Genomic DNA, 14,499 nt, shown 5'->3' with positions numbered 1-14,499 from the left:
TTGTGTTTTACAAAACTCTTTTAAAGCTCTGATCAACATTTCAGTCGTGCAGAAAAATGTGTGTGGGTGTAATATTTCCCTCTTGAGAACAAATGAAGGGGGAAGGGGATTTAAAATCAGGCACTTACACTGGAGTGAATGGCTTGATCTCTGGAACAGGCTCTGTTTTTTTTCGGAAGAAGAACCAGTAGATAAGAAGTCCTGCGATTAGAGAGAAGAGGAAGATGTCCAGAGAGCTGAGGAGAGGCTCCGGAGTCTGCTCCTCATCGGCGAGCAGCTGGGATTCACTGTCTTCCATTTTCACAGAATTCAGAAAGCAGATATGTCTGCGAAAACAGATTGTTTTCATCACTTAGTATTAGTCTACAATTGATTGAAGGGACTTACGCATACATACATACATACATACACACACACACACATAAATTAGGAAGTCACACTATATATACACATATACAATTTGTATTTATATAATTTAATAATCATATATAAAATGTAAAAAAAATTGAATAGATAGACAGTATAGATAGATAGTTTTAAAAACGTTTGCATTTTTACTTGCATAGTTTGTGGCCATGTAGGTAACATAATATACGGTGGCATGCAAAACTTTGGGAACCCCTTGCAGAATCTGTGAAAATGTGAATAATTTTAACAAAATAAGAGAGATCATACAAAATGCATGTTATTTGTTATTTAGTACTGTGCCCTGAGTAAGATATTTTACTTTTTTTTTTTTTACATATAGTCCACAAGACAAAAACAAATTGCTTAAATTATTAAAATAACCCCCTTCAAAAGTTTGGGAACCCTGGGTTCTTAATACTGTGTGTGGTTACCTGGATGATCCAAAACTGTTTTTCTTTTTTTTTGTTATGGTTGTTCAGGAGTCTCTTGTTTGTTCTGAACAGTTAAACTGAGCCCTGTTCTTCAGAAAAATCCTCCATATCCCGCAGATTCTTCAGTTTTCCAGCATCTTTTGCATATTTGAACCCTTTCCAGCAGTGACTGTATGATTCTGAAATCCATCTTTTCAGACTGAGGACAATTGAGGGGCTCAAACACAACTATTAAAAAAGGTTCAAACATTCACTGATGCTCCAGAAGGAAACACCATGCATTAAGAGCCGGGGGGTGAAAACTTTTTGATCATGTCATCGTGTTTCCTTCTGGAGCATCAGTGAATGTTTGAACCTTTTTTAATATGTTAAAAAATGTTTGAACCTTTTTTAATCTGAAGAACAGGGCTCAGTTTAACTTGTGACTGTCATGTTGTGCCCTCTTTTGAAGACTCAATGTAATTGCATAATGATGACCAATTACAAAACACCCTTTCCTTTGAAGGACTTTCGTCAATTGCTAATTAAATGTCAGTCCTTACACAGAAACTTTTATCGCTCAATAACAGCCATGACGTGTTACAAAATAGCCCTCATGTCTTAAAAAGCAGAAGTACTGTACTACTGACATGTTTTTGGACATTTAACATGTCTTTGTATAAATATTTTGACGTCCATTGTACATGAATATGTCAATCACTCAGTATCACGTCGCAAAGTCACATTGTGTAACGTTACCATCTGATACTATCACTGTACTATGCTACCATCGCCACAGTGCTTTTTGTAAGGGCAGACATACGCGCGTACATACACAAAATGTTCACTTTTGTTTATGACTTCACAAAAGGATTGAAATTAAACTATTAGGAATGGCTATTAATATAATTCAACAGAATACACACTAATAAACACATACCTCCGGTTAGCTGGAGCGAGGGGCACAGCACGAGCTTACGTCACATTGAAACGCCGGGTTGCCAGCGCAAGTTCAAATATCCCTCGTGATATTAAGCAGCAGTTTAACTTTGTACAGATTCTACTTTTTTGCTTTGTTGTAATGTTTAGAATGCGTTAACGTGTTTTTCGAAATTATTTAATTTTTATTCTGACGTGATTGTCAATTGCAGCATTTTTTTCCTCACTTAGAACTGAAGGGCGCCTGTCTGAGACCGTAGTTATTCTGAGTTATTATAAATGCTATGAGTGTTGTCAAATAAAGACAAGAGAATTAAAAAAACTGAACTGGAATTTTTGGTTTAAAATGCAAGTTGATGAGATGTCTTTTACAATAGTAAAAACCTCGGACCTAACGTTCGGCTGAAGGCACTTAAGGGATATTTTTTGAAAAAATTCATTGAAATTTTCCTAGCATTTGGCTGACTGCACATGCTTCTTGCTCACATGAAGGTGTCATAGTCCTATGATGGTAAAGTCATGTTGTGACATTGTGAAACAATGCCACTGATAGCAAATGATTTCCATAACTGTCTTCTAGCTTCTGTCTTCGAGATCATTAACTTGCCCATTCCAATCAGCTTTAAACATAGGCCAGAGGTGTTTAAAAAAGGTGTGTAAAAAGAAAACATAAACACACTGTTATCATATTTGGATGTCATGACTGTCTTTGACATATGGTGTGCAAAACACCATGACACTTAGTGCTTTAATAAAATAAAAGCAAAATATGTAATATTTTAGGTTTAGGGCAAAGACATTTCATCCCTTATGCTTTGTGACACATTTACAAAAATCTTAACTTAGCCAGGTTGAACCACAAGCAAACATTCATATTAAACATAAAAAAAACATTCATATAAAACATAAATTGCTTTAATAAAGAGTACAGCAGTGCCTATGTGCCCGTCATTTATAAAGCCTTGGCTTTGTCCTGATCCATGTATTTGTGGTAAACAACACCAAGGGTGGTGAAGAAATTTCCCATGAACAAAACAAGGAAAGTAGAGCCGCACATGAGAACCTAAGAAAAAGAAAGCATTTTAATTACAAATGATTTCAACATAATCACAAAAAAGATATACTAACACTCCTGGCTTAAAGCAACATACACATCTTCGATAGTTAAATATAATGTCATTTAGCTAATATGTGTTGGCACATGATGTAAACATTTTAAATTATTTTGAAAAACTGACCTGCCACTCTTTCCATTCTGGAAGCTGGGCCATTTGGAAGAGTGTAATTCCATTATAAAGCTGGAAAAACTGGATATGCATAATAAGACGGTTAGAACCACAGCATAATAACAATAGAATTACATCAGAACCTTTCTGAATACCCATGTCAACATTTCATGTCAGTATTAAGTAAAGTCTTCTTTTGCCTGTTACTGTAATTCAAGCACAGGTAAATTATAATAACATTACACCTATAAACTGGCACTGTGTGCCACAGAAGAAGTCTTTAAAACAATGATTACATTGCCACAAAACAGGAAGTGAGCTGTTTGTCCATGCAAGATGATTGCATTTATTGCAAAACAACCCATGATTAACAAACACAGTATCAAACTTACATGGCCCAAGAAAAGGAAAGGCAGTAGAAAGGTCAGACCCCTCCACATCCAGGACTGAAACCCCTCTGATCATAAAGCACATGTGAAAACGTGTTAGCTGATAATTCTGCAATAGAATAAGGAAAAACAGACACACAGACAAAACAACACACTACCCACCAACTGTTAGGTCCATGTTGTGTCTTTCTCCAAGAGCTCTGAGTCTATATAAGCAGCCACTCTGGTAATAGTACTGGAGAAACTGAACAAAATCTGAAGGGAGAACAAACAAGAAAAATAAATGATTAAATAAAACAATGAATAAATCATTATTACACTGAATGTGTTATTAATGCTGTAAGGAAGAAGTTCTCACTTATATACATGGAGTAGGACAGGAACTGATTTCTGAACATCTGGTAGAGTTCACCATCTGGCCTGTGAGACGCACATGAACAGCTGACGCACATCAGATATTCACACATACTATCTCAGTCTTTTTCACACTTATTCTGTTCTACTGTTCCTCAAAAATGACTATAAAGTGTACTAGCCTACTTAAAAACAAAAATACTCTTTATTAAAGTACCAAAGATTCAAAGATGTAATGTTGTAATATCTCACAGTGTTAAAGAGTGAAGTGTGTCATACCAGGTCAGCATTACTCCAGAGAGAAATGTTGAGACATAGTGTTGAAACACCCACCAGCCCTTGATCCTGAAACACAGGCCAAGTATTGAAACTTTACAGTATAGCCTGTAGTACTGATTTAATACATGTCAAAAATACATACACTGTAAAAAATAAAGGTTCCAAACGGAGGTTTTCACAATGATGCCATAGAACCATTCTGTGTTCCAAAAAATCCTTCCAGTGAATAGTTCTTGTAAAAGAACACTTTAAAAAAAAAATGTATGCGAGGATTGTGGAAAGGTTCCATGGATCTTTAAGATTCTTCATGGAACAATAGATGCCTACAAAAACATCTTTCTTTATTTCTCTTTCTTTAGTCTCACTTTATCATTTATTGAAAGGCAGTGTTACATTTATTACATAAAATGAAAAGAACCTTTATTTTTAAGAGTATAATCATATGATTATTCGTACTTGGAGCCATTATTAATGAGGATGCTCTCTCTTATTGTCAATGTACAGTAATACCACACCAGCAGGAAGTTGAAATGTGCATCTAGGACCCTGTCAAAAGACACAAGGGAAGAAAGACAAAAAATAAGTTCAATTGATTATTTCACATGTATTAGTGAAACATGCAGCATTACATATAACCAATGATTAAATGGCTGTTTCTACAAGAAATTTAAAAAAGTACACTTTTACACTCTCAAAAAATTGCAATAAACATGTACCTGTAGGTGACCAAAAACCGACAGGTGAATGAGAACAACAAGAGCAGCACAGTCAAGTATAGTTTGAACTTCTCATACTCATCCTTAAAGGCAAACCTGTACAATTGAGAAACAGGCAAAAGTCAGACAAATCACATGACTCATGACTCATTAACATGACTGCGTTTTGTGACACCACAATGTTTAAAGATGATGATCACAAGGCTATTGAGAAATTTTCTAAACATTTTAATCAAATAGGACTGTTCGGAGAACTTACTTGGACTGTTTGTTAAGGAGTGTAACGTTAACATTTCCAAGAACAAGACTAAGGTATAACCTGCAACAAAAACAGAGTAAAGTATTTCATGTTAGCATCAGGTGCTTGCCGAATCATAGTATGTGTCTGAACAAGGTAAACTGCAAATCCACACACCACTATGAATTATTTTTGAATTCTATACCACACCTTTAGTCTACAGTATTTTAAGGTCAACACTGAATTAGAAACAGGCAAATACAGAGCTGTATGACCTGCTTTGAATAGTAAATGCTGATAATGTGTATTTTAAAAGAGGGTGTGACAGAGGTGACATTAGCTATCTCTCATTTGCATTACTCATTTTTCTTTGGCAGGAAGGCCTCCATCTCAAAGAAGACATTTGATCTTTCCTTTATAGAATCTTGGATCTCATCTATTTTATTTACATCTTCTGGATTCACTACCGCTCTGCATCTATGATAGAAAAAAAAGAAATATAAGACATAGATCAATAACATTTATTTGTAGCAAATTTAAGGGGGTCTGAATACTTTCCGTACCCACTGTATAACTCATGACTTACTCCTGTAGGGATTCATTGAGATCCTTTATCTTTTTCCTCTGCCGTGCAATAGAAGAAGAACAGCTATCCTGCAGTCTCGAAACCTCCTCCAGCTTGTGTTTGTAAAGTCGATGTGTCTCCTGTGCAACAAACATAGACATTACAAATGTGTATATGCCTATCTCGTGATGAACAGTCATTTTGATATTTCTGGTGTATTTAAAGGCTTATTATTACTATTTATTTCACCATCTGTGTGGACTAACCAACATTTTTAGATTTTATATATATATATATATATGTGTGTGTGTGTGTGTGTGTCTCATAAATATTTGAAACCATTATTAATCCAAGGCTGATATTTCTATTAACTTGGCACATGTGTATTAAAAATTCTTCTTTTTATGATATTGTACATTATTGTTTGTCATTGACCCATACAAATGCAATGCAGAATACTTCATATATTGCAATTACACGTTATTTTTGTGGGAACTGTAGGTGCCATTTATTAATAAAAAGCTACAAACATGTGTTTTTTTTGTATTTATTGTACCACTGTTATACTGTGAGTTGGTAAGGATTAAATTGCTAAGCAGCTAGTGCTCAAAGCTGAAGCCTATCGATACAATTTAGCTGTTCATAGCGATACTTCGATACATTTGTATTTGTAAAGTCGATGTGTCTCCTGTGCAACAAACATAGACATTACAAATGTGTATATGCCTATCTCGTGATGAACAGTCATTTTGATATTTCTGGTGTATTTAAAGGCTTATTATTACTATTTATTTCACCATCTGTGTGGACTAACCAACATTTTTAGATTTTATATATATATATATATGTGTGTGTGTGTGTGTGTGTCTCATAAATATTTGAAACCATTATTAATCCAAGGCTGATATTTCTATTAACTTGGCACATGTGTATTAAAAATTCTTCTTTTTATGATATTGTACATTATTGTTTGTCATTGACCCATACAGATGCAATGCAGAATACTTCATATATTGCAATTACACGTTATTTTTGTGGGAACTGTAGGTGCTATTTATTAATAAAAAGCTACAAACATGTGTTTTTTTTGTATTTATTGTACCACTGTTATACTGTGAGTTGGTAAGGATTAAATTGCTAAGCAGCTAGTGCTCAAAGCTGAAGCCTATCGATACAATTAGCTGTTCATAGCGATACTTCGATACATTTGTACATAAAAACAAATACAATGTATATAAAAACATTTAAAGATGGAAGAGTAAGATCTCATAGTTCAGAGCAGTGCTATCTGATTAGCAGTGGAGAAAGAAAGACTCCTCACCTGAACTTGTTGATAGTCTTTTTCCAGATCCTCCCATTCTTGTAAACATTCGTTCAAACCAGTCGGGTTAAATAACATTTCCAGAGAGTGTATTTGATGAAAGGTAGAGTGAAGAGAATAAAGGTCTGTTCCACCGTTGTCGGAGCGCCTCGCTATCTTTGACAGACGTCTGTCATCTGAACGCAGCTTCACAACAAGAGTAGCCAATCAGAGACCAACCCCGCGGCATAATGAAACGCCCCTCCCTGCAATCTGACCAATGAGCGCTTTCAAAACAAGACAGATACGTCATAGACGCTGTAGCCTACCGACTGACTTCCCATAGACGCCCATAAAGAGGGAGAGGGAATATACCAACTGTGAATAACTAGAGTTCAGTGTCAGTGTTGAAATTGCAGACAGAACCTCTTATTATGACATAGGAATGATGATTCGGCAGCAAATTTTTAAAAGGTTTATTAAATTTACAACACATTATATATGTGTGTGTGTGTGTGTGTGTGTTAAAGCAACATACAGTAAAGTGGATGAAAATCTTAGAACTATTTTATACATTCTAATATAGTCTATAGTGTGTTTACTGGAAGTAGTTTTTTTAAATATTATTTGAATTGATATATAACATTAAATAAACATCTATGATTCTGTATCATCAGTGACTGTAGAAAGTCATTGAATATGAATACGCACATGATGTTTCAGTGAAGAGAATAAAGGTCTGTTCCACCGTTGTCGGAGCGCCTCGCTATCTTTGACAGACGTCTGTCATCTGAACGCAGCTTCACAACAAGAGTAGCCAATCAGAGACCAACCCCGCGGCATAATGAAACGCCCCTCCCTGCAATCTGACCAATGAGCGCTTTCAAAACAAGACAGATCCGTCATAGACGCTGTAGCCTACCGACTGACTTCCCATAGACGCCCATAAAGAGGGAGAGGGAATATACCAAATGTGAATAACTAGAGTTCAGTGTCAGTGTTGAAATTGCAGACAGAACCTCTTATTATGACATAGGAATGATGATTCGGCAGCAAATTTGTAAAAGGTTTATTAAATTTACAACACATTATATGTGTGTGTGTGTGTGTTAAAGCAACATACAGTAAAGTGGATGAAAATCTTAGAACTATTTTATACATTCTAATATAGTCTATAGTGTGTTTACTGGAAGTAGTTTTTTTAAATATTATTTTAATTGATATATAACATTAAATAAACATCTATGATTCTGTATCATTAGTGACTGTAGAAAGTCATTGAATATGAATACGCACATGATGTTAAATGTTGTTATTGTCAGTAGTTGGGTTCTGATATATCTGTCACTCTCTTCCCAAGAGTCTGAAGTTCCCAGTCAGAAAGTTGCTGTACAAATCCTCGATTTGGCTTCATGTTGGCTTTGCACTGCTGAATATGATTCCATGCCTCCTAAAATATTCAGATATGACAGGTGAGAAATATTTAAAAAGTATCTGTCAGTAACATCAATGCAAAAAGTAAAAACATTACCTTAAGTGTGTATTTGAGGTGATACATAAGATATGCCATTGTTACAGCACAGCATCGGCTTACTCCAAGAGTAGAGAATATCAAAACAGAAGAAGAGTTATTGAGATGTGAACCTGAAATGTTTAAAACACCCACAATCATAACTAAACATCAGATTTTTCTTTTTAGATATTTGAGTTATTGTTCATCCACTGGACGAAAAAAATCTCCCAGTACTTACCAATAAAAACACACATTCTCTCGAATGAAGTGATCAAATCTGCTTGGTGGCTGACTAAATACTTTTTTGCCCCACTGTATATATGAAATGGTGGGTTGGCTCACACAAGACTGCATTCATCAGAGACATTGACAAGAGCATTCAGCTTCAGATCTTTAAGGATTTGAAGGTTTGTGGCCTGCCTGTAATCACCCATATAAAGCTTGCCTGGCAAGATTTCCACAGGATAGGGATTCAAGCTCTCCAATTCCTATGAACATAAGTATTTATGATCATTAAATATGTTTACAAACAGCAACAAAAAAAAAACACTTAATTTATGATCTATTAAGAATAATACCCTAATATTGTAAAGAATCTTTGGAGTTCTTAGGAACGGGTAGAGTGCAGAAAACTTCTCATAGCCCCCACTAAGAATCTGAACAGGAAATTGGCTTGATTTTTCTATGCTGTCTGCACAGTCTATAGCTGGACCTATAAGAAAAACATACAGTTAGGATGCTTTCAGAGCTGCACTAACATTTTTAGCAGAGTTCATAACATGTTAGAACATGTAGTGTCTTACCTGAATCTGACAGTGAATGTGTACTACTGTCATAGACAATTATGCATCTCATACTTTCAACCTCAACATCCAAGGGTATAATAAACTTCCCATCAGAATCCTTTGAAAAGCAAGCAAAAAAGAATACCAGTGGTGATTTGATATTCGACAGTGTAGCGAAACAGGATATAAAAAACATAAACTTTAGAGGGAAAAAAACATAAAACTGAAACATACCCATTTAGCATTTCTGGCAGTAATGATGTGGCTGAAGTTATATGATTCTGCTGCACGGGCATCTGAAGAAATAAGACTGTTATTATACTTTCACTTTCATTTGCTGGTGTTTGAATTAGTACGTTCAATGTACAGTCAGTATTTCAGTATAACTTAATGCTTACCAATCAAACAAAGATAGTTGCTCTCTGCTAGCCTTGGTAGAAAAGTGTATTGATTTAGGATGTTGTACAGTTTTGTTGCCTCACAGAAGACTTTTCCAGCCATTAGTAAAAGCTTGAGCACAGAAAATGCTGATGTCTATATGTCTCTAAACAAAAAATATAAAGACCTATATTTGACTAAAAATTACTAATTGTCGCGTCTTGGCTTGATACTTAATTTTACTTTTTACTGCTCGAAATGTTTCTTAAACCCAACTAGACAAATGTACTGTTTTTGCTTACGATCAAACATCATGCTCTGTGTTTACGCTCCTGCTATGGTAACAGACAAACCGCCGCAGTGATTGGTTGAAAGCGTTCCGCTCCAGATGCAAACCCTTTCCGTTTTACTTAACCAATCAAAAGTTAAGCCCCGCCCCATTGCACTTCAGCTGCAATCCTATTGGAGGGTAAACGAAAAGGAACTATTTTCAAAATCAGACAGACATCTGTCAGTGTCAGCAACTCCGGATATGCTTGGATTCGGGGTATGTTGTTACTATTAGCTAAGTTACTTAAATCGGTAAATCATGAATCATTAAACGATGTGTGATTCCTTTCCAGGTCCTCGGCAGTGCCTTTCAGCGGCGGAGGAAGAGAAATGGCTGCAGTCGACGCTGGGCCATAAAGAGCAAGATGCCACTTGGGACTCCTGCCATACTAATGGCCCCTGTGTGAGCAACTGAATTACTTATGCATCTACAAAAGCAACGCCTGTATATACAGTGCTTTCATATACACTTGCAGTATAGTTTAGAATTGTTGTACCACATATCATGTACACGCCATGTATATGCTTGTGTTAAGATCAAATATGCTAGATAGATATTTACATATATTCCACAAGACAAAATAATAACTTCATTTGCTGAAATAATATCTGTTGTGAAAAGAAGATATTTGAAGAATAATGTTGGTGACCAAACAGTTTTGGTGCCTATTGACTTCCATTGTATTATAAAAAAAAATAAGATATTTCACAAAATATGGGTAAACTATCCCTGTAAGACTTTGAAAATAAAAGGCTTATGAGCTAACTGTATATCTATATATATACTTACTTTACTTTCTGGTAATACTTCCACCCAGTCCAGACAACAAATCAAAGGGGGACACTATGGAGGAGACAAGTGTTCAAGCCACTAAACCGCGGTCTTCATCACTAAGTATTGGAGCTCTGTTTTCTGCAGTTGGACGTGTTATGCAAAAATGCAGAAAGACGATTAATCAAGTAAGTTTTTCTTTTTTCATTTTATTAGAGTTCAAAAGAGCTTTTCAGTGTCTGAACTGCTTGTCTTTTTAGATCTGTTCCGGTTTCTTGAATGTCGTCTTTATCTGGAGAGGCTATTCAGAAAGAGTGGAGTCCCTTCACCAAAAAGTAGAGGAGCTGCAAAGGGAAATCGCACTATTGCATTCCACTTTGAAGGTTGGAATTTTTCAGCTGTACTGAAAAGGATTTTCTTTAATTATTTTCAAAATTCCAGTGCTTGTAATGTGTATAAAATATTACCTCATAGCTGTACCGTGAAGTCAAGACTGTAGGCGGTCAGTGTGAAATGCCTGATGGTGTTCAGCACTCTCTACCTCTGCCACCACCTCCTCCTCCTCCCCCGCCTCCTCCTCTTCCTCCAGCTATACTGAAAAGAATGTTCTTTAATTATTTTCATTTCCATTGCTTGTAAAGTGTATAAAATATTACTTGATAGCTGTATCGAGAAGCCAAGACTGCAGGCGGTCAATGTGAAATGCCTGATGGTGTTCAGCACTCAACACCTCCGCCTGTCTCACTTCCACCTCCACCACCACCACCTCCTCTTCCTCCTCCTCAAATTCTGTTGACACTTGCTGCTCCGAAGATGGCCTCACTTCCCCCAAAACCTACACAAACTAGCTCTCTGAAGGTAATAGTTTATTTTTCAATTCACTTCACTTTGCTTGTTGAGAAAACAAGTTATGAAGGTTTGCACTATTTTAGGTTTTGCACTCATTTTCCTCCTGTCCCCTAACAGGAGAAGCAAAATGGCCCTGCTGCTGTGACTCTTCGAGCTCTTCAAACAGTACGACTAAGGAAAGTGACTGCAGGCCAAAAAACTCAGGTGAGTTAAAGATTGTGTCTAGTGGTCGACCGATATTGGGTTTTTGACAGCCGATGCCGATATCTTGAAAAGCCGGGTGGTCGATATAATTGTATTTATTTTCATTAATATTTAAGAAATTTGAAATCATTTGAAAATGGATTAAAAAAATAATTTTGTAAAGTAAACATACTTATACTTTAGATGACAAAGTATTTTCCACAAATAAATATTTTTTATAATTTTATGATTAAAAAGGAAGTAAACTGTAACCAACAGAGCACTCAGTATTCTGGGAAGTTTGTGTGCATTGGGAATTATATTTTTTCAAATAAAGCCAAGGTAACACTTATAACACGCATCACACATACAGCACACAGTGAAAATGACATGAACATGACAGTGGGCAAGTGCAGCATAATTTGAAATCACGAATTTATGTTTAAAGCATTCAATTTGCACGGACCGAAATTCAAGCAGAGAACACGCGATCATGCAAGTCACATGCACACTTCACAAGATCTCACAACTGGTTTCGACTAAGTTTGCAAGGTTTGTGAAATAAAAATTTTATTAGCCATTCAAAGATTTGTTTAAATTATGTAAATGAGTATTTGCTGAATGCTGACGGCAAACGAGAAAGTATTATAATGTTCTATTACTAATAATATAAAAGCAATCGTTATAATACTTTTTGTATACATTTTAATTCCTTTATTTAACAGTTCTATCTAATTATTAGACAGACTTCTATCCGTATTAGACAGAACTGAACGATGACGGCGAACAAGGAGAATGTGAGCACTGTAGGCTCAGGCGCTGCAGCACTCAGCGCCGTCAAACTAAAAGTCCCACCTCGAACACATCGGCCAAACAGAAAAACGTATAGGCCAAAGCCGATATTTCAAAAATGCCAAATATCGGCCGATATATCGGCCTTGGCGATATATCGGTCGACCACTAATTGTGTCCTCAATTTTCCATTGAATTCTGCATTGAGTCGATATTTGTGATGGCACATTTGTTCACAGGTGTCTCCAGAGAAAAGTTCACCACTGGTCACACTCGCAGACTTGCAGAAAGTCCGTTTACGGCGCTTTAATCCTGACCTCCCCTTGAAGTCTAGATCAAGCCTTTGCAGGTAAAATTGTGCATAAATAAATGTATTTATTTTGCTTCAAAGCAATGCATTGGTTTTTGCTATACATAATTTGTGCTCTTCTCTGTAGGACTGTCTGTAGGACACCAACCAAAAATCCCATGAATCTTCGGGTACAGCTTCGAAAAGTCAACTTAATGAGGCAAGATCACTTTTACTTTGTATTGTTGGAATCAGAGCCAAGACATGCCTAAAACTGCAGACATCACATCTAGCTGTACTATACTTCTCATTCGTTATATTCTTAGGAGTCCTGGTGGCACACCACTATGTAACAAAGAGAATGATGTGATGGATTCAAGCATGGATCCGAGCATGACCAGAGGTTTAGGAAACCAGTACCTGGTATGTAAACAGCTTTATCCCAAAAAGAATCACAGAATTTGTTCCTTTTAAAGTTCTTTTTATCAAAAGGTAATTTTATTTAACAATATAATCATGAATTTATGAGCTGAAAATGATTTATTTAATTCTTTTTTGTTCTTTACAGAGTGCTTTAACAAAAGGACTATCACCACTCAAGGCTGTCTAAACAAAGAAATTGACTGTTTTATTTTTATTGCATGGCCAGTCTTGTTGTTGTTGTTGTTGTTTTTTACATGTGTACTGTGACTGTGCTAATAGCTTTGGTTCTCATACTGTCATGTTACTACGGTAACTATTTTAGTGACAGGACAGTATTTGATGTTACTCGCTGCTATGTTATTTTATATACTTGTTGCATGTGAAATGTGCTTCCTGCTGCTTTTATATCAGAACCCCCTTTTCAAAACATGCTCACCAGCATAATAACAAATGCACACTGTATGAAAATTAAATGCACATCATCTTGAGCATGTTTTTAGATATGGTTAATTGTATAATTAGTAGAACTACATAACTGAACATGCGGTTCAGTGTCACTGTTACTGAATATGACTGTAGAACGTGCGAACTAACTCGGCTTTAAAATATAGTACTGTATTGAAGTCTGTACAGGTGTGAGACAAGTCAATTAGTGATCTATAAATTCAATACGCCATTGATATGTGTGTGTGTGGTAAAACGTGAAGCAAAGCTTGACATAACCAGTCGTGTTACTGTGAGACTCAGGATGTTTTATTTCTATGTATTACTGTATGTTTACCGGTGGGCTTGAGGCGTAACACCCAATTACATGTTACAATGTCTTAATGTTGTATTTTAAGGGTCTTTTGCAATATTTCTCTAAAGCCACTTTTATTTGTATGCAAAAAATATTGCAATTAATAAAAAACGTTTAATAAATATTGTACCTACAGAAAATGTGTATGTGTTTTTTTTATTTACAGTGCAAATGAGTGCATTTAAATAAAGAAAATGCAAAGATTTAATTTCTGGCTTATAAAATGTACATTGTTATTTTAGTATTATTTATATACTATTAAATAATTTATTAATACATTTTAGTTTAGGTTTTAAAAATTGTATGTGCTTTTGTAATTTTTATTTGCTTTTTTTATTTCTTTAGTCGTTTTAATATTTCAACTTAAACTTATTGCAATTAGCTGCAAAGGCAACATTTCTGATTGACCTATTAAGATTTTATCTAATATTTATGTTTATATATTATAGTATTCATCAACATTTTGAATTAGCTTGTATTTGTATATTTTCAGTTTTCCTCTTAATTTTAGCTGTAGTAATTTTGTGCTTTTGTTTGTACGTTTTTATATTTCTATTCGGAT

The 14,499-nt window shown here is 35.5% G+C and overlaps 3 protein-coding genes across 3 annotated transcripts; 1 reads left to right on the top strand and 2 right to left on the bottom strand.

The window, feature by feature from the left end:
• Positions 1-2,516: 2,516 nt before the first annotated feature.
• LOC107589842 (transmembrane protein 120A) lies at positions 2,517-7,026 on the bottom strand. Its single transcript, XM_016278397.1, has 12 exons — positions 6,846-7,026; positions 5,546-5,664; positions 5,320-5,436; positions 4,981-5,040; positions 4,722-4,817; positions 4,462-4,551; positions 4,006-4,071; positions 3,731-3,792; positions 3,535-3,627; positions 3,376-3,440; positions 2,996-3,064; positions 2,517-2,820 (listed from the first exon to the last, which is right to left on the bottom strand). Exons 1-12 carry the CDS (start codon positions 6,921-6,923, stop codon positions 2,710-2,712), a joined length of 1,026 nt encoding a protein of 341 aa, XP_016133883.1. The 5' UTR covers positions 6,924-7,026; the 3' UTR covers positions 2,517-2,709.
• Positions 7,027-7,947: 921 nt separating this feature from the next.
• Positions 7,948-9,791, bottom strand: LOC107589216 (serine/threonine/tyrosine-interacting-like protein 1). Its single transcript, XM_016277582.1, is given in 7 exon segments — positions 7,948-8,274; positions 8,356-8,468; positions 8,576-8,825; positions 8,916-9,049; positions 9,141-9,240; positions 9,357-9,418; positions 9,521-9,791. Coding segments are annotated over 7 exon segments (894 nt in total). The 5' UTR covers positions 9,624-9,791; the 3' UTR covers positions 7,948-8,142.
• Positions 9,792-9,965: 174 nt separating this feature from the next.
• LOC107589205 (proline-rich protein 11-like) lies at positions 9,966-14,065 on the top strand. The gene is made up of 10 exons (XM_016277572.1): positions 9,966-10,047; positions 10,124-10,233; positions 10,649-10,790; positions 10,863-10,985; positions 11,266-11,460; positions 11,569-11,655; positions 12,666-12,775; positions 12,864-12,935; positions 13,042-13,138; positions 13,284-14,065. Exons 1-10 carry the CDS (start codon positions 10,033-10,035, stop codon positions 13,323-13,325), a joined length of 993 nt encoding a protein of 330 aa, XP_016133058.1. The 5' UTR covers positions 9,966-10,032; the 3' UTR covers positions 13,326-14,065.
• Positions 14,066-14,499: the final 434 nt, after the last annotated feature.

This window comes from Sinocyclocheilus grahami, unplaced genomic scaffold (genome assembly GCF_001515645.1).
Source record: "Sinocyclocheilus grahami isolate Dianchi unplaced genomic scaffold, SAMN03320097.WGS_v1.1 scaffold7.1, whole genome shotgun sequence".
Classification (NCBI taxonomy): Eukaryota; Metazoa; Chordata; class Actinopteri; order Cypriniformes; family Cyprinidae; genus Sinocyclocheilus; species Sinocyclocheilus grahami.
The sequence above is the reverse complement of the archived record's forward strand: the minus strand, read 5'-3'. Positions and strand labels throughout refer to the sequence as shown.